At 44.1% G+C, this 18,795-nt stretch overlaps 1 protein-coding gene across 2 annotated transcripts in view; it reads left to right on the forward strand.

Annotated features, from left to right (window-relative positions):
- INSC (INSC spindle orientation adaptor protein) overlaps positions 1–18,795 on the forward strand; it is a 122,071-nt gene that overhangs the window by 61,448 nt on the left and 41,828 nt on the right. Inside the window, exons 3-6 of one of the 2 annotated variants that reach the window (XM_045825579.1) lie at positions 352–697; positions 1,666–1,718; positions 2,852–2,975; positions 15,303–15,416. In XM_045825579.1, coding sequence (XP_045681535.1) covers positions 352–697; positions 1,666–1,718; positions 2,852–2,975; positions 15,303–15,416 — 637 coding nt within the window. Of the gene's footprint in view, positions 1–351; positions 698–1,665; positions 1,719–2,851; positions 2,976–15,302; positions 15,417–18,795 lie in introns of those variants that run through there. The other variant, XM_045825581.1, reaches the window with a different exon arrangement.

Raw genomic sequence — 18,795 nt, forward strand, 5'->3', positions numbered from 1 at the left:
TTATCTTAAGTAAGTGCACACTAAATTACCAAGTAACTGTACCATACCTTACTTAACATAACTAATATTTGGTAGTTGCACTATTCCCAGTTTCCTTTTATTGCAAAGACCATGTGCTACTCTGAAGATTTATTTCCTGTTGTTTGTCTGGTCATCTGCCCCCAGTCCTTCTGTGTCTCAGTCTTATTATCTGTAAGATGGACATGATGAGAAAAAGAGGATTAAGGTAAGTAAGTGCGAGAGACAGTGACGAGTGCCTCAGTGTTCAGTAAACATCAGGTGTCTTGGAGCTGAAACCTTTGGAAGTTGAGGAGTGTTGATCGCTGTCTCGGTGCTGTTCCCCGGCTGCAGGCTGCACCTGATGCAGGTGGACTCAGTCCAGCGCTGGATGGAGGACCTGAAGCTCATGACCGAGTGCGAGTGCATGTGTATCCTGCAGGCAAAGCCCATCAGCCTGGAGGAGGACGCACAAGGTGACCTCATCCTGGCGGGTGGCCCTGGTCCTGGAGACCCCCTGCAGCTGCTGCTCAAGCGGGGTTGGGTCGTCAGCACCGAGCTGCGCAGGATCGGGCAGAAGCTGGCCCAGGACCGCTGGGCACGAGTGCACAGCATGAGCGTGCGCCTGACCTGCCACGCCCGCTCCATGGTCAGCGAGTACAGTGCGGTCAGCAGGAGCTCCTCACAGGAGATGGGCCAGGTCGGTTGTCCTGGGTTGGGCGTGGGTGGGCATGCCTTCCAGAAGAAAGGGTCTAAACTGTGTGGTGTCTGAACTCTTCCTGCCCCAGGGACTTCCTTCCTCTTCCAGTGAAGCAGGGAAGGCAGTAAGGACCTTTACTGAGTATATACCCTGTGCCAGGAATTGTGCGAGGCCTTTTTACGCACATCTCATTGACCCTGCACAGCCTCTGGAGCAGATGGAGCCACTACAAGGGGCTGTGCAGTGGTTACGTGTGCCTGCTTCCATGCCAGACTCCCCGGGTTCAAACGTCAGCTTTGCTGTGTGACTTTGGCAAGTCACTTAACTCCGTGTTCTATCATCCTAATGAGTATAATGATAGTGTTTATTTCATAGACCTCTTGGGAGGACTGATTATGATGTGTGGAACATTAAAAACAGTTGATTAAAAATATTAAGCTAGTATTATTGTCCTCCCTTTATAGATGAGGAAGCAGAAACTCGAGAGCCCAAGTAACTTGCCCAAGGTTATGCAGTAAATGGCATAAGCAGGATTCAACCTAAGTTTTTCTGATTCCAAAGCCCATGACTTTGAATCTTTTTCTCCAAACCTGAAGTGAATCATTGATAACCCTCCTTACCCCGCTTACTTCTCTTTCCTTTGGCATTTACTTTCTACCTCGGTGCTCTTCCTTGCTTCACTTCTCAGATAGTGCACTTCTACTCATGCTTTGAAGTCCAGCTCCAGTGCCCCTTCCTCTCTGAAGCTTCCCAGATTCCCAGGCATAACTAGTTGCTCAGTTTTCCGTTTTAAGCGCTCCAAGCAGCTGATGATGATCCCTCTTGCCATATCACACTTGGCACAGTGTATGTACCTGTTTCCCAAAGCAGATGATTTGATACTCCATTTTTAGGCCCCAGAGGGCCCAGTGCAGCAGGTTGGTCTTCAACCAGTGTTTATTGAATAACATCGATCTGTTTTTCTGCAGATTGAGAAGCTGCTAATGGAGAAATGCTCAGAGCTCTCAGCGATCACTGAGAGGTAAATCTGGATGCTGGGTAAATCTGGACAGGGTCTACTGACCTGTCCTCAGGCACTGGAAGGGGCTGGTCTTTTCTCTCAGAGGGAGAGTGGGAGTGGAGGGCCTGGTGGTGGTCTGGGAGTTCCCTTCTGCTGACTCCTATCAGCAATATTGAAAGACTCCCTTGGGATTTGCTGTCCCATTTTCAGGCCCTAGGGAGAATGTAAAAGGCAGAGGAGAGGCTTGGGTTTGGGAAGAAAGGACTCTTAAGGGTTAGTAATAAGGAATAGGTTTCCCATGGCTTTGGGAAGCCCCTCTGACCTCCAAAGTCAAGCAGATGCTCACACCTTATACTCACATACACACAGACAAGGGTTTCACAGACACCCACTTGCTCGTATGCAAATACATAAACACACACTCATGCAATCACAGAAACACACTCCCGCCCTCTTCTCTGTATCTCACACATACACATACATCGTTTATACTCAGACACATACACACACTCAACCTCACATGTACACACACCCACTTATATGCTGACACTCTCTCTCACTCCTTCTGGCCCCCATGCCTTGGAAGAAAAATCTGGAACTTGGCATCTCCTAGGCCCCCATGAGGCCTTTGATCTTTCAGTGTGGAACATTCTCAGGGCACAGGGATACAATGGGGCCTAATCCCCAGGAGTTTTTGCTATCTGGGGTGAAAATCCTCAAGGCTCCTTTCTGCACACTGTAAGGAGCCATCCCTTAAAGAGCATTGCCATACACCTTCCAAAGATCACCTGCATAACCAGCACTCCAGCAGCCCTCCTCCGTAGCCCCTGGCCCCCATTCCTGGACCCTGGATGCCATGATGGCAGATTCTCCCAGGGAGAATCCCAGGGGTAGGATCTGGCTGCTTTCTGGTGGCCTTTCTTCCTGGTGACAGGGACTGTTAACTCCCATCTCAGGCCAGCACTTACCCAAACACTGGGAGGCCCAGGGGTGAGCCATCTACGGAATATTCCATCTTGGCTCGCCAGGTTTTGATGTGTGCTCTCCAGGCCACTTGTTCCACCACCAGGTCTGCAGCAGGCCCACTCCTGACCCATGCGATGCTCTGGCCACCTGCCCTTCCAGTGGCCCACCCCATGTTTTACTTTTCCCAGGTGCCTCCAGGTTGAGAATGAGCATGTCCTGAAGTCAATGAAGGCCTGCGTGAGTGAGACCCTGAGCACGCTGGGCCAGCACTTTGGTCAGCTGCTGGAGCTGGCCCTGACCCGGGAGGTGCAGGTCAGTGAAGGCTGGGCTGCAGACATGGGGAAGGGTGGGCAGAGAAACTGGGCCAGGCTGGGGAAGCTCCAAAGTGGCTTTTCTTGGGAGACATCCTCCTTAGGGCAGCCAAACCAGCGCATGAGAGACAGCCTTGTCAGGGCCAAGCAGAGGCTTCTCCAGCAGTTAGCTAGAACCTGCATTTCCTAGAGGTAAAACTGTAGCCCAGAGACAGAAGAGGCTCACCCAAGGCCCCACAGCAAGGCAGTGGCAGAGTCTGGTGTCATTCAGTTGCATGTTCAGATTTGCTCCCCTCGCCCTAAATCTTCACTGAGTTACAGTTTGCAGTGCACACACGGGGTTTTTGTCATCTGGAAAGGCTGAAGAAAATAAGCTGATGCTGGAAATTGTGGCAATAGAGAAGAGTCTAGAAAGATAACGCAGTCCAGCCCAGCCTCTAGGCAGGCTCAAGCTTGGTTCCAGAAAGAGTGAGGGTTTTGGAGCCTGGCAGATCTGTTTTCAGGCTGGGGTCCAGTTCCTCAATCTCTTAGCCTCATTTTCTTCATTTATAAAGTGCAACACTTGCCCAGGAGGAAAGTGAAAGGACTAAGCAAACAACATATGGAAAGTGCTTAGCACATAGTATGGGTTAAATACATGTTATTTCTCTCCTGCCTTTTTCTATTTTAAAATACTTCCAGTAGAGCAGATTCCATAAGGTTTTCATTATGAAAGGTATTTACATGTTATTTATAGTTGCAGAAATATTGTGTTACATATTTGTCATTCTTTTCCCACCACCAAATAAAAGCCTTCCACAAATAACACATCCCTTTGCGTATCGGCTTTTCTCCAAAGTCTCTACCAAGGCCAGACTCTGCTTTCTCTCTTTCCTGTGTTTGGCTCCCTTTGCATGGGCACAGGCCCTTCTGGCCTGGCTCACCTGCTGGTCAGGGCAGCTGGTCCCATTAATTCTCACCCTCCCAACACAGAAGGGTCTGCAGAAGCCACTCTCCCTCTTTTGAGAGTCTGGGACAAGGGGAAGGAAGGGCCAGGGCTCGGATGTTGGGGCTGGCATTTAGAGCTGGTGAGCAAATGCTGACAGTCACATGCAGGGCAGACAGAGGTTCAAGCTGGTGTCAGTGTCCCACATGGAACCCAGAGGGACCCAGTGGAACACAGAGGGCAAAATGGGTGAAGAAATCAAGGGAGTGATGAGTGAAAATCTTGAAGTTAGTGGAGGGGAGGAGAGGAGCCTGGAGGAACTTTTGAGCAGGGGCACAGGCGCTGCTGACTGTCTTTATGCCATTTTTGTGTTCTGTTGCCTGGAAATACCAGGTTCAAGGAAAAGGGCTGACATGGCAGAGTTACGTCGGACTGTAAACAGAAGGCAGCTGGGTTTGGAAGTATCAGCTCTTTTACCAGGGGCAAAGGGCGGGGTGTCTTTTTGATGCTCTGGGTCGCAGGATCCTGAGAAAACTCCCCAGGCTGCAAAAAGCCTACTTGGGCTTTTTGGACTACATGCCTAATTTCTTCCAAAGGTCTTCTCCACACATTAATAGTATTTCTTCTCTGAACTATAGCTTTCATAGACAAGGATTTTGGTGTGCTTTGTTTATAGATATATGCCTGGTGACTAGAATAGCACCTGGCATACAGTAGGCATTCAATAAAGATTTACTAATGAATACATATTAAGCAGTATATTCCAAAGTTACATAGTCACAGAGCTTTTTTTATTCTTAAAGAGCACTTATTCCCTTATTTGGGGATGCTGGTGTTTTAGAAAATGCAACATGGGAAACACTATTTATTGTACCATGGAGCCACATAGGCTCTTGAACAGAAGGGCAGTGCTCTTCCCACTCCCCATCCCCCACCCCACCCCTAAATACCTGGTAGAATGGTGCTTATAATGAGGGCATTGATCTCCTAGCAGTACCCTGCCCCGGCCTGGTCCATCCTGGAACATTATGTCCAGTTCCAGACCCCGGAGGTGTCATCAGCAATGACTGTGCCCAGAGGCTCCTTGAAGGATGGGTAGAGCTGATGTGGGCATATGTGTGGAATAGGTGGAGGAGCAGGGGGTGTTTAAGGGTGGACACTCTGCTACCTCCAGAGTTCTGTGCTTTGGAGCCCAAAAGGGACGAAGGACCTCAGCCAGTGGGGCGACTTTGGAAGACACTCCATGTAGAAAGGAGTTCATGAAGCAATAGGACTGCCCAACAATAGAAGGGCCACCTTAGGAAGTCTCCATCCCTGAGGTGGGCAAGTCATGCCTGGAGGACCCAGCAGTGGATGGAGGTTGGACTGAGTGACTGGCAAGGGTTCTTCTCATCCTGGCAGTATGCAGCTTGTGAGTGTGGACGCTGTGGGGCTGTGCACCGAGCACGGAATGTGCAGGCACATCACGGTTCAAGCCCTGGCCATGCTGCTTACTGGACGTGCAAACTCGGGCAAGTTGTTTTAATTTCTCTGATCCTCAGTTCCTCACCTCTGCGGTGGGCTGTAAATGGACAACACATACGTGCTTGGTGGCACTCTCCTGAGCGTGTCACTGAGTAATTCACAAGATTTGGTAAAAGAACTTGTAATCACCGAATAAACTGTTTATTAAGAAAATTTAACTACTTGGTGGGTATGGAAAAATTTAAGGCTTAAATGTTGGGAGTTGCCAATGGGAAATTAGTGAGCACTGATAATTAGTTTATCTGGGAATAAAGGATTAGCCATGTGTGAGGTAAAGGGGAGAAAACTTGACATATAAAAACTGAATTACTTGAAAATGCTTTCTAGGGGACTCTCCATTGAATCCCTGACTCAGCTCATGTGGACAGATGTTGTATTCATTTGTTTATTTATTCCATCAATCCATTTTTCTTTTAAAGTCACGTCTTTATGCTAATAAAACTGATTGGGGACTGTATTCTTGGCCCTGTGGCTAAGGGAGCTTGTTAAAACGTTGTCTCACAGTTAAATTTCCCCTTCATGGCCCAGGCAGAGCTGGACAACGTCAGGCCCCACCTGAGGGACAAACACCTACCCTGTGACAAAGGTCAAACCAGAGACAGACACTTTCTAAGAAAAGAGGGGCAGGCACCAAGCAGGACATACTCAGGCCTTTCTTCCACACCCACTAACCCACCCTGCCCCCTCTCTCAGCAGGGTGTCATGGAGGGCTAGGGAGTGATGCCAGTGGAGGTGGTGTTGAGAAATCCCAGCCTGGGGAACCGCAGAAGGGGGGATCAAGTGCTGCTCCCTGGTAGTTAACAGTTCTTGTTCTGTTATCTTATTGGCTTTATCCATTAGGCTGTGCCGAGGCAGGAGTGTGGCTGAGACCCTTGGAGGAGGTTGGCTGCCTGCGGAGCAATCCTTTTCCACATTTATGAAGCCATTTCCCCGAAAAACAACTCCTACTCCTTTGTACATTCCTTTGGAATCACAGTGGGCAATTTCGACTTTGCTCCCAGCAGGCTCGGAAATGATTCACAATATTACGTTCATTAAATTAACTGTAAGGAGGCTTTGTAACTAAAGCTCAAAATTGCTTTCCTGTTTTATTCCCCGCTCCCAGATTTTGCTCAGCTCTGTTGTCTGAAATAAGTAATTAGAAGCTGCGATGTGATTAAATGGCAACACAAAGATAATCCAAACATAATTGCCAGATGAGAAATATAAAGATGTCCAAAAATTTAATATAGTCTCCAATCTCATTTTAAAGTTCCCTTGGAGAAAATAAAGTAGAAGAAAAAAATGGAATCCCTTTGCCCTCAGGAATAATTCAAAGTCCCAAATTCTTCAGTTAATACAATTCTCTTCAATTTCCTTATTTCTGCTCATCTCAGCCAGGACGGGCCCATCCCAGTGTGTGTGGGGATTCCTCCTGTTTCCTGGGGCCGGCACAGTCCAGGCTGTCTCTCTGGCAGTGGGGGGCGGGGGGGTCGGGAGAGGGCTTCAGGGCTGATCACTTTGTCTTTCCCCACCTTCCTCGAAAGGGTCCAAGAGTGAGTGCATTGGATACACGGTCTCATCCAGCACTATCCCTCCTCACAGAAGCCCGTCCTCAGTTTCTAGGGCAGGGACTCCAGGCAACATGTTGTCCCACCCTGGCAGCCAAAGTCCTTACAGATACTCATCTGTCCCTGGGAGAAAGAGGGGGGGGATGATGCCACCTTAGGTGCAGCTGCGGCAGGTTGTCAGTGTATTTCACTTGTCTGTAGTCCACAAGGGTTTATGAACATGAGTTCCCTGGGGAAAAGCATCCATCATAGGTTAATTGTGGTTCAATGTTGACCATATATGGGAGAAAAATATCTCCTTTCTCTTAGAGAGCATTTGGCAAGTTTTCATCTTCCTGCAAAGTCAGACATTTGCAACTCCTTCACAAGGACCTACTGATTGGCACTCTGTCCGATCCAGCATTTTCACCAGTTCTTAATTTCTAGCTCCCCTGTAAACATTGTGTTTCTGCTAGCCCAAGATGGGCTCCGTGAAGTGACTCAGGCCAGGGGTCTTCAAACCACTCCAAATGCACTGTGTTCTCCAGGTTCCCAAAGATTTCCTGGGAGAAATGCAAGTACATATAGTTTTAAGGAAATTAATATCCAGATCTTCAACTTTCACTTATTTTCCCCCTGAAAGGATCTTCCCAATACTACACTGAGTTTTTTTTTTTAAGATTTTATTTATTTATTTTTAGAGAGGGAAGGGAGGGAGATAAAGAGAGAGAAACATCAATGTGTGGTTGCTGGGGGTCATGGCCTGCAACTCAAGCATGTACCCTGGCTGGGAATTGAACCTGCGACACTTTGGTTCACAGCCCGCACTCAATCCACTGAGCTACGCCAGCCAGGGTTTACACTGAGTTTTTTAATAGTCCTTCTATTACTTTCCAAGAAAGGCATGCTCATCACTCATCCTAGATCTTACAGCGCATTGCCTGGCTCTGCTGAAACCTTGGGATGTGAGTGGGGAGATCAAACGGAGGAGAACCTCTGTGCACGAACCATAAGACTCTTTGGCCTCCATGAATTGATTTACACATATTTCTGTTGATAAAGGACTAGAAATTGTGTCTGTTGCCCAGTGTGGGGATTTTCTGAATTCAGATAGATGGCTGTGTGTGTCTGTGTGTGTGTGTGTTGGGGGGGAGGGGACGTTACAAAAGCTTCCAGTCTATCTTATCCCTCCCACCTCCATTCATCTTAAATTTTGCATGGCTCCTGAGGGACATCCTCTGTAAACAAAGCACTGGTAGAACACATGGAACCCTAAAAATGGTTTTGGGGGGGCACAAAATTGAATGCAAACAATTTTTTCAGGTATATTTCATAGTCAGTCCTATTCGCTAGCTGTAAAGAGAATTATCTTGAAAAAGCCAAAGACTCTAATGAGGTTAATGAGATGGACTCCTTTAAATGTGACTGGGATACTTTTGAGAACCATCAAAGTTTTCAAGATATATTGGTTAAAATCCACAAAGACAAGTTGTACATGATTTTTTTTAGAATTGGTACACATGATTTAAGAAAGAAGTTAAAGCCTATTTTGTTAAAACATTTTATGAAATATTTATGGTAATTTCTACTTCCTGTTAATGAAAGATAAAATTAATTGCTAGCAGCTAGACTAATTAGTTTAAGCAGTAAACACTTTTTTGCCTTCTTTAAATACATAGAGTAGGATCATGAGAGCTACTAAATATAATAGAATGCTTTTGATTTTTTCTTCTCAGATCTTGTTTAATTGTTCTGTAAAATGAACACCAGAGTTTAATACACATACACATCTATTTACTGAAGGAATACAGTGCCTTTTTAATCATATTTCTAAATTTATAATTAATTTACAGTGTTAGCTACATGCTACTTTGCATTATTAAAATTTTAGTAAATGTTTTTATTTTAGCTTTCTAACATCTACAAGCAAATGAAACTTTATTTTAGGTCTACATTGTTTTCATATTGACAGTTTTTAGCATTTTCCTTTAGAGAATGAGTTCCATTAATTGTCAGTGTTTTTTTTAGCATTTTTTGAATGAAACACATATCAAAACATTTTTTAATAAAAAATGAAGTCAAGTCTTTATTGAGAGAAAGTTAAGTTGATTTTGCTAATTGGCTTGACTAAAAGAAGCATCTTTGCCAACTAGTTTCTAGGGTAGGTATTTTCCACAAATTAAATAAGAAAAAGTTATAGCTTCCAGGTTTTGGTAAAACATATTTGGAATGCACAACAATATTTGATTTAAAATTGTATTGGCAATAAAATTAATAATATTTTGACTTTCCCAATTCTTTCTGAATAATTTGGATAACCCCAAGGTCCTCTAAGTGAAAGAGTAGTGGGTATAATTAATCGTTACTTGATAAGCCTCGGTAAAGTACTTTTGGAATTCTTCCCAGAAATCGAGATAGTGAATAAATGACTTTAATGATTGGGTAACAAATGTTTTTGCAAGTCAAATGGTTTCCAATTCTTTGCTTTTTCCATTGTAAAGGAGGACCAATTTAGAAGAGTTATCAGCTGGCAGATCATTAAAAATAGTGTTTGATGATAGATCACTGTGTGATTATATAACGAAGAATGTGCTCAAAGGGTGGACTAACTTTGCTGTCCAAGTTGGCTATCTAACTCCCATTCCTCTCTATAGATTTATGGGAACAAGGTTTTTCAGGATTTACATTGAAAGATACAGCATTAAGCCAATAGTCAATCATGGATATGTAGATGAATTAGACAGTCTTAAAATAATAAAAACTTCATTCATCTCATTAAGAGATCTATTTGTATTATTTTAATTTTTATTATTTATAATTATTTATTATACTTGTAGTCTATATTATCTTGACCATTTGTACCAATTATGATTGTAATGGTAACACAACCAAGAAGAGATTATTCTTAAACACTTAGAGTTTTACAGTCAGAGGAAATAAAATAAAATTTTCCAAATTTCAGTGTTAAATAATAAGGATGATCAATAAAACACTTTAAAACTTAAATGTATAACATTAAGATAAAATTCTGAGGGAGAATTGGAGTGGGAATATAAATATAAGGATGAAAAGAGAAAATGCAAATTGTTCAAACATTAAAGAGATAATTCATGCATTTTTAAGTAAGTGATGATGGTATCAAGTTGTTTTGATATTCAGATTTCATTTAGATTTCATGGAACACGTCTGCAAGAGTGATGCAGTGGTCGTATTTTATGTTGATGTTTACAATCTGCTGAAAATTACATCCTTCCCAACTTTGTTTTAAGATTTATGATGAAAAATTTTACCTGTCATATTAAAAGTGTGCAAGGGGTCACATACTTAAAAAAATTCTTTTAGGGCTTAACGAGAATAACACTTGACACCCTGGTCCCTTGTCAGGATGGCTGTTGTCCCTGCCCCTGGCTGGGGAACTGCTTAGGCCTCTACGCTGTTTCCTGGGGATACTCCTGAAGCCTGGTCCCTTGAGGGTCACGCGAGTCGCTTTGTCATGTGCTTCTCAGAACACCTTCTTTCCATCTTTTTTGAATATTTGAGCCTTGAGTAGCATTTCCTTCTGCTACATCTTTTTTTCCCCCAGTAATAATTGTGCCTCCAGTGGCCTCTTGCCTTCTGTTACCTGCCTATTCTTTTCAGGGAGACTCAGCTGAATGTCCAAGTTTACCCCACATCTCATGTGGGTTTTTTCGTTCTCTAATTCATAGAATGAGCACTAGTTGCTGGATCAGATGGGCTTTCTCATTTTGACTTCTCTTTCTTTTCTGGTACATTCTTTTATTTTTCAAACAAAATAAAATAAAACAAAAAACTCTTCTAAATTTGGGGATTTGCCTTATTGAGAAAAATGAAATTAATTAAGGTCCAGGCCTGCCCCAGACCTCCAGTTTTAAGAGATCTAATCCACATTTGCCTCCCTAAATTGGATATTCCCACCCAGGAGACATTTTCCCATCAAATAAACAGCCAAGCCAAGCCTGGATTGAGTTATTATTTTTTCTGTCCCCTTTTGAGTAGGTTCAGTCTTTCTGCATCTCTCCTCCGAGTCCTAATTCATGCATTTCTCCTAGCAGGGGTGTCTAATCTTCTGGCGTCTGTGGGCCACACTGGAAGAAGAAGAGTTGTCTTGGTCTACACATTAAATACATTGTGACACATAATCACCAAAAAATCCCACACTGTTTTAAGTAAGTGCATGACTGTGTGTTGGCTGCATTCATTGCCATCCTGGGCCACATGTGGCCTGTGGCCGCAGGTGAACACCCCTGTTAGGACAGAGGTAATACTAGATCCACGTTTTCAAAACATTTCACCTACAAATTTGTCTAGTAATCCCTTGAGGTTTCATAACGATCTCTGTTTTTTTCCGTGTTCTGGAACTCTATTAATGCATAGCAAACAACTCCAACAACAACAACCATTTTTATCCTATCTCTTAATTTTCAGGGTTTGGGCAGGCTGAGCGAGTCTTGTGTTCCATGAGGCAGCAATGGTGGTATTTAGCTGGCAGATGGTTTGGAGAGTCTTAGGAAGCTTCATCTGGTGTGTGGTATCTTGGAGGGGATGGCTGGAAAGCTGGCCTCAGCCGAGAGCATTGATCAGGGGTCCTACACGTGGCTTCCCCAGCATGAGAGTCTCAGGTTATCAGACTTTTTACATGGTAATGCAGGACTCTGAAGAGACTATTCCAAGGAGTCTGCATGAGCTTCAGGTTTTCTTATAACCTAGTCTTAAATGTCCTAGAACATCACTTCTGCCAAGTGCTGGCTTCTGTTGGTCACTGAGGCCATTCCAGATTCAAAGGAGGGAAAGTGGAACCCTTGTCTGTGGGAGGAATAGCAAAGCGTTTACAGCCATCTCGAGCATACTGCACCGTGTCAAATCAGCCCATATTTATGCAATCCTCTTGCATAGCTGAGCTGCCCCAGCTCTAACTATGGGTTCTCTACTTGAAGCTTCAGGAAAAGGCTTCATAACATTTTTTTCTGGCTCCTTCAGAGAAACCCATTCCAGGCTGCTGTGTGTGGGTTTACCTCTCTTGAGAAAAACCACTGGGCAGCAGTCATTCTTTCTGATTGAAAATCAATTAGAAATCTATTCTCCTTTTCTAATTTCTTGTTTAGATCAATTACATTATGTGCCTCTCTTTAACTCTTCTCATCCATTTCTCTCGCTTTACAATATCTCATTGTTGTGTTTCACATCTGCGTAGTCTACCTTTTGAGAAAACATGTGATCATTCAGCCTAATCAGTTCATTTTCCTTTATTTGTGTCCATTCTTTCAACAGTCTTTTCATGATACAGGATGGAGCACATTTTTGAAACTTATCTAATTCCTCATCAATTTCCTGAAAAAGCTTGACTTTAGAGACTGTGTGAGTTTGAAGCTAACACCAAGATAGAATTTGGTAAGAAATGCCCATGAAGGATAAAGGGTAGAAACAGGAGCAGGGGTAGAAAACTACATTGCAGATCTGACAGCTGAGAAAGAAAAGGAGCAAGGAAAAATTAGATAGAAAGAGACTTGGCATTTTCAAGTAAAAGTCACCCGCTAGAGAAGTCCCCTGTCCCACAGTGATGGACCTATGCTGTGGTCAGGCACATCTGGGAGTAGCTCAGGGGAAGTATGGGCTTGGCCAAGAACCCAGCAGCTGGGACTCCGTCAACCCTGCCCCTTGCTGCAGGAGCTCTGGCCACCAGAGGGCAGAGCGTTGTAGATGCTTATGGGAGGCAGGATGGGGACCACTCTCTAATTTAGTGAAAGCTGCTAATGAGGCTGGATAATCTCTTTGCCCTGATACTTGCATCTCTACTGGTTCAGCTGAGGTTTCATCCACTTTGAAGGCCAAGGATTAACTAACTTTTGAAAACAGGAAGAGGGATTCATATGGTTAAGGTCCAACCTCATTTGGTACCACTTGTCAGATTTCTGTGTCTTAGTTTCCTCATTTGTAATGAAGTTCAGACAATACTTTTGAGGGCCCTTCCAGCTCTGACATCTGATGATACTTAGGGCCTTGATGATTTCAGAGGAGTCTCTGAACTTGTCTTTTCAAATTCATACCTGTGAAAAGGATGCTAACCACTCTTTGTTGTCAGAGAGCTGAATCAGTGAGACATGTCTGGGGAGTAATTACTGTAATATGCATATAGATATTAAAATAAATTATTCTCAGAAACAAATTGTCTAATAGTAGCAGATGATTGCAAAAGACACTGGGTTTGAATTGTTTAATGTAATGCTAATTTGCTTCAAGTGCAAACACTAATCAGGAACATTAGGTAATTATCATTTAGGTACAGGACCCCAATATGTGAAATCTGCATTTTCATGCGAGCATTAGTATCACTTATTTAACTGCTTACCGTAACGATGGGGAAGGATTCTAAGAAATGCGCTCATTATAGAGATTTGTGGTGACAAATCTTGATTATTAATTTTACCTTTTGTTGAATATCTTACAAGAGGCATCTATCAAACCCTAGGGGATAATTTTTATATTTAATTTAATTTGATTAAATACACACTTAATCTTACTGTGAAGAATCCTGTGAGCTTGAATAAAGGAGAAAAAAAGGGAGAGTCATTTATCTGGAGCCTCAGGCCCCCTTAATTTTCACCAGTTTACAAATGGGAAAACTGAGGCCTAGGGAGTTTATCTTGATTGCTCAAAATCACAAAATAATGACTGCTAGCAATTTTATTTTTCTTCTCAATCCTATGTACCTTTAAAAGTCCTTTCTATGTATTGATGAACTTAATAGATGGGTACAACCACCACAAGGGATACACACTGTTATTTCCACCATTTTGCCAATGAGGAAACTGAGGCATACAGGGCTAAATTACTTGCTCCAGGACACACAGGTGAAAGTGGCAGAACCAGGATTTGAACTCAGGTAGTTTGGCTCTGAAGCCCATGCTTTTACCATAAAAGGCACTTCCTCATCAACATAGTGTTTTTACAAAAAGGCAAGCTGGGACTAGAACTCAGATCTCCACATTTCCATTTAAGTATCTTTTAAATAATACCAGAGTTAACTAAAAATTAATCCATTTAATATTTCAAAATAAACATTGTAACTGAAAGTGCAAAAGTGGTTGCTCAGAGCAACCATCTCTGAAGATCTTACTTTTTCTTTTAAAAGATTTTATTGATTTATTTTTAGAGAGAGGGGAAGGGAAGGAGAAAGAGAGGGAGAGAAGTATCAATGTGAGAGAGAAACACCGACCCATTGCCCATCACCATCTCTTTTCAAACGCACCCTGACCATGAATAGGAACCGCATCCACAACCTACACATGTTCCCTGACTGGGAACTACACTGATGACGTATTGCTTTGTGGGACGATGCCCAACCAACTGAGCCACACTGGTCAGGGCAAGATCTTACTCTCTTGCATGAGGCCCCCACAGGCAACTGTCCCTGATCTCCATCTCCATGCCTCTCAGGAAAAACCGAAGAAGCAGGTAGAAATTATTTATAATCAATGAATAACAGTAGCACACAGGTAGAAATTATTTATAACCAATGAATAACAGTAACACACAGGTAGAAATTATTTATAATCAATGAATAACATGCTTCAAAGCAAATGGCTGATTATGAAATGAAAAGCTTTTCTCAGAAATAAGCTAAACTCTTCTAGGAATAATGTTCTTACCTTCTTGATAAATTTTTCATGTGCTGTTCTTCCCAGGCGTCCCTGGGTCCTGTGTTTAGCATTCCCTGCCTTCTCACCACTAGCCTTGGGTCCCGTTGCCTTGATACTCACCGAGTTTACCCACTTTTTGCCAGGACTCCAGGGTTGCTATTTTGGCCTGGCCAGAAACCCAATGCAAGTGACCCCTGGCAGAAGGCTACATAGAATGCTTCCTTTGACTCGACCCCCTAACCCATTACCCAGATGGAGCTCCCTATTGGCTAATACCATCCAAAATCAGAAACGTCTGGGTCACAGCTGTAGCTGTGTTTTCAACTTGATGGCTTATTTAACTGATGGTTTCTGTTCTCTTAGGAGTCAGTAGCACAACAAAATGGTACTTGCTGAGACCATCAATGCTGAGAGCCAGTTTTCTGATCCAGTGGAAATGGACATATTTGTCATCCACGCTGCAGGGGTTTGAAGCGATCCCATATTCTTGAAATGCAGCTCCGACTTCATGCTCTTGTCTTGATTCATGTCTTTCCCAAAGTTAGAACCTCATCACCCCATAGTAGGATGGTGGATGGGACAGGATTATAGATTCTAGGGGACTCTTACGAGACCCATTAATATGTGTTAAGGAAGTTGAACAGAAGGTGCCTGGGGGTGAGTAACCACCAAACTTTGCTCTCCTTTCTTAGGCACTTGTGAGAAAAATCGATGCCTCGGACAATATCTACACCACGGAATCCACCACAGGAAACCTGTTTAGCCTGACCCAGGAGGGGGCTCCCTTGTGCCGCATAATAGCCAAGGTGAGCTTCATGGTTTGGGGCCCAAATTGGCAGGCTGCGGAGGGTGTGAAGAAGCTAGTTTGGCTCAGGTAGTTGTCCTGGCTGTAGCATTTGCTTGCTGTGCGACCTTGGAAGAGTCACCTCCCCTCCCTGGGCCTTGGTGTCTGTATCTTTAATAGGGATCTGCTCCTCTGATTCCCTCACTACTTGATGTCTCAGACCCTCTACCATCTTCCTTCATGTAAGATGTCTGTTATAAATATCAGACCTTTTCCCTCATCTGCACATATCCTACCAAACCCAACTGAAAATACACGTGGTTGACTAGACCCCAGAAATGTCTGCAGCTACTCCTACATAAGGGGAAGACACAATGGAAGAGTGGTGGTTTTCAGCAATTACAATGGGAGTTGTATCTCATTAGCTTCATGACCAATTTGCCCGTGCACTTGAGGTCCAGACATTTAGGGTAAATACAGGCAGTTGGTAACCTTAGAACCTTGCTAGGGTCTGTTTCATTTTCACTCTTTTACTTGAGAAATGACATCACACTGGGGACAGAACCAGTGGTCCAACTGCAAGGAAAGTGATGGCTTTCAATACCAGTCACAGGAAGATGCTTCAGCCCAGTGGTTCCTAGTCCTGACTGCTTGGAAAACACAGATCCTTGTGCCCCACCCCTAACTTACTGAGGTCTATAGTAAGACTGGGAATCTGTATATTCACAAGCTCCACAGGTGATTCTGAGGCATGTCCAGACTCTCAGAATCACTGACCTAAGTCCTTAAGGAAATCTAGAAGAGTAGGTAACTGCTTATTAACCCCGGACTGGGGAGAATAAATTCCATATAACTGACCTTTGAGTATTGCTGTCCACTGTACTGAGTGCCTTGCATACAATACTTCTTTTTAATCATGAAACCACCCTATGAAGTAGGTATCATGTTGTTCCCATCTATAGTTGAAGAAATGGTTTAAGGAACTTGCTTAGGGTCCCACAACTGGTGAAGAGTGGAATCAGAATTAGAACTGAAGTTTCTTTAATTTAGAGGTCATAGTCCTAAAGCCCACTCAAGTGGTGACTTCTGGTTCAATCTTTGGCTTTTCAGGTTCTTGGACCAAAGTGTGACTCAGAAGTTCTGAACTCTACACATTAGAGTCACTGGGGAGCTTTAAGAATGTTCTGATTCAGATTTAATTGGTCTGGAATAGGCTAGGGGGTGGATATTCTAGCATTTGGCATGAATCTAATGTGCTTCTTGGGTTGAGAACCACTATTTCTTACTGATTTAGATGTAATTTTAGTTGGCAAGTTTGAGGTGTTGCTAGGGCAAAGGGGACAGAGAGCGTAGCATTAGATCTGTCCTCTCCGAGGTTTCAGTGACTCAGTCATTCAGCCCTGTCAGGAGCGTTGACTCTAGATGTCTGCTCAGTGCCGTGGGGGCAGAGAACTGCTCCAGCCTGGGGCTGGAACTGACTCAACCAGGGTTCAATGACTAATTTCAAACAGAAATGAGCTGACGCTCTTTTGGAATGAGGACTATTTTCTCCTTTCAAACTGAGTTGCAAATATTGCCTGGGTTTGGAATCCAGGTATGGACCTGAGGTGTGGAAGGAGCAAGGAGCAAGGGCATCTTCTGAAGGGCACTGTGGGGCCTGAAAGGATTTTTTGCTTTGGAGGGAGCAGGCCTTAAAAATTTTCTGGGAAGAAAAGTTCACTAAAGCTCTTGCTCTGTCCTGGGGCCTGGGCACTCCGAGCTCTGTCCCAATGTGCTGTAGATGACTCCTACTGCCTGTCCACACTTCAGAAAAGCAGAGAGGGATCTAAGCTGAAGATGGCTTTAGTCTCCTCTAGGGATCAGGACTTACCACTGGTCAAATATTGATCCCAAACATTTCCAGTGTTAAGAAGCAGGGAAGAAAGGCGTGGTCTGGAACCCACTCCTCAGCTATTTAGCTACCCTCAACCCCAACACCAGCCCTGGGCTCTCAGGAACTATGACCAGAAGTTGTTTAAAGATTTGGATGGTCCTTTGAGTGTGGACATGAGCCACACCATGCCAGAGCCTGCTCAAGGGAATACACAAGTCTCATCGAATATTAACAAGAAGAAGAAAAACGACTACTGATTGGTTGCTTTTGATGTACCAGGCCCTGTGCTGGGTGCTACCTACACAGCTATCTGTTGCCTACACACATCCCTCTGAGATGTATATCAGTGACCCTGTTTTATAAAAAAAGGACACCAGGCCTCACAGTGGTTGAATACCTGGAGCAGTTGACACTTGAAACCATATTTGTCCAGCTCTGAAGTCAAGGTTTTTTTTGGTTTTTTTTTTCCATTTTACCAGCTCAGTTGGCTAAGAAACTTAGAGTACCTCTCTTTCCAGGCAAAGCTCCTGCTTCAACAAGTCTGTCTCCCTCTTCAACCGAATTTCCTTTCTCTGCTCCTGGTGCGCCTTGGCCACTCCGGGCCTGAGGCTGGTGAAGGCTGGCCCCAGGAGGAACGGGCAGGAGTGGGGAAGATGTGGGAGAACCTGAGCTTTCTAAAGCACAAGTGGTCAACTTTTATGATGATGGTGGTGGTAGCTGTTGGAGTAGAAATAAAAAATAAACATTTGTACAGCACTTCCTGTGTGCCATATAGAACAGACAGTGTTCTAAGGACTTTCCACATAACAACCTATCTGAACCTCATCCCAGTCCTCTGCGATGGGTGGTATCTCCCTGCATCATAGAGGTCGGGGAGCTGAGACATTGAGGAGGTCACAGAGCGGGCAAGTGACTGCGCTGGAGTTTGAGCCTGGCTGTTGGGCAGCGAAGGTTGTGTTCTTGGTTACTGTTCTCAACTGCCTCTCAGCAGCAGCCCCCTTCCCTTCCTTTCCCTCCCTTCCCTCCTTTTGCCCGCTTCCCACCTTGCACATCCTTCATTATTTACTGAGTCTTTTTTTGTCTGTTAAGCACTGTGGAAAGTGTTCCATTCATTATATTAATGATCTTGTAATGTATTATAATTGTAATTCCTATTTTAAAGATGAGGAACCAGAGGCTCAGAAACAAAGTCATACATATTTAGTGCAGATCTTGGATCTTAACCAGATCTGCTGACTCCAGAACTTACTTTCAAACTTCTCACATGTCCAGTCCTTGGGAACGAGTAGACAGAAAACAGAAGCAGAGAGAAGGTTGAGTGGCAACTCCCACCCTTCTAGTCCAGAAGACGGTGAGACTCGTTTCTCCAGCAGAATCAGTGTGTTTGGGTTTCCAGTCCTGACAGTGATGGAGGGGCCAGAAGTCCCTGGTACGCCCCACACAGCATTCTCACTGTCCATGCTCAGCAGCTGTGCCCAACATGGCAACAAATGTGGGCCACTTCGCCTAGTGGCCTTCCAGACCCACC

The sequence above is a fragment of the Phyllostomus hastatus genome, unplaced genomic scaffold (assembly GCF_019186645.2).
Source record: "Phyllostomus hastatus isolate PE091 unplaced genomic scaffold, TTU_PhHast_1.1 phas_scaffold_585, whole genome shotgun sequence".
Classification (NCBI taxonomy): domain Eukaryota; kingdom Metazoa; phylum Chordata; class Mammalia; order Chiroptera; family Phyllostomidae; genus Phyllostomus; species Phyllostomus hastatus.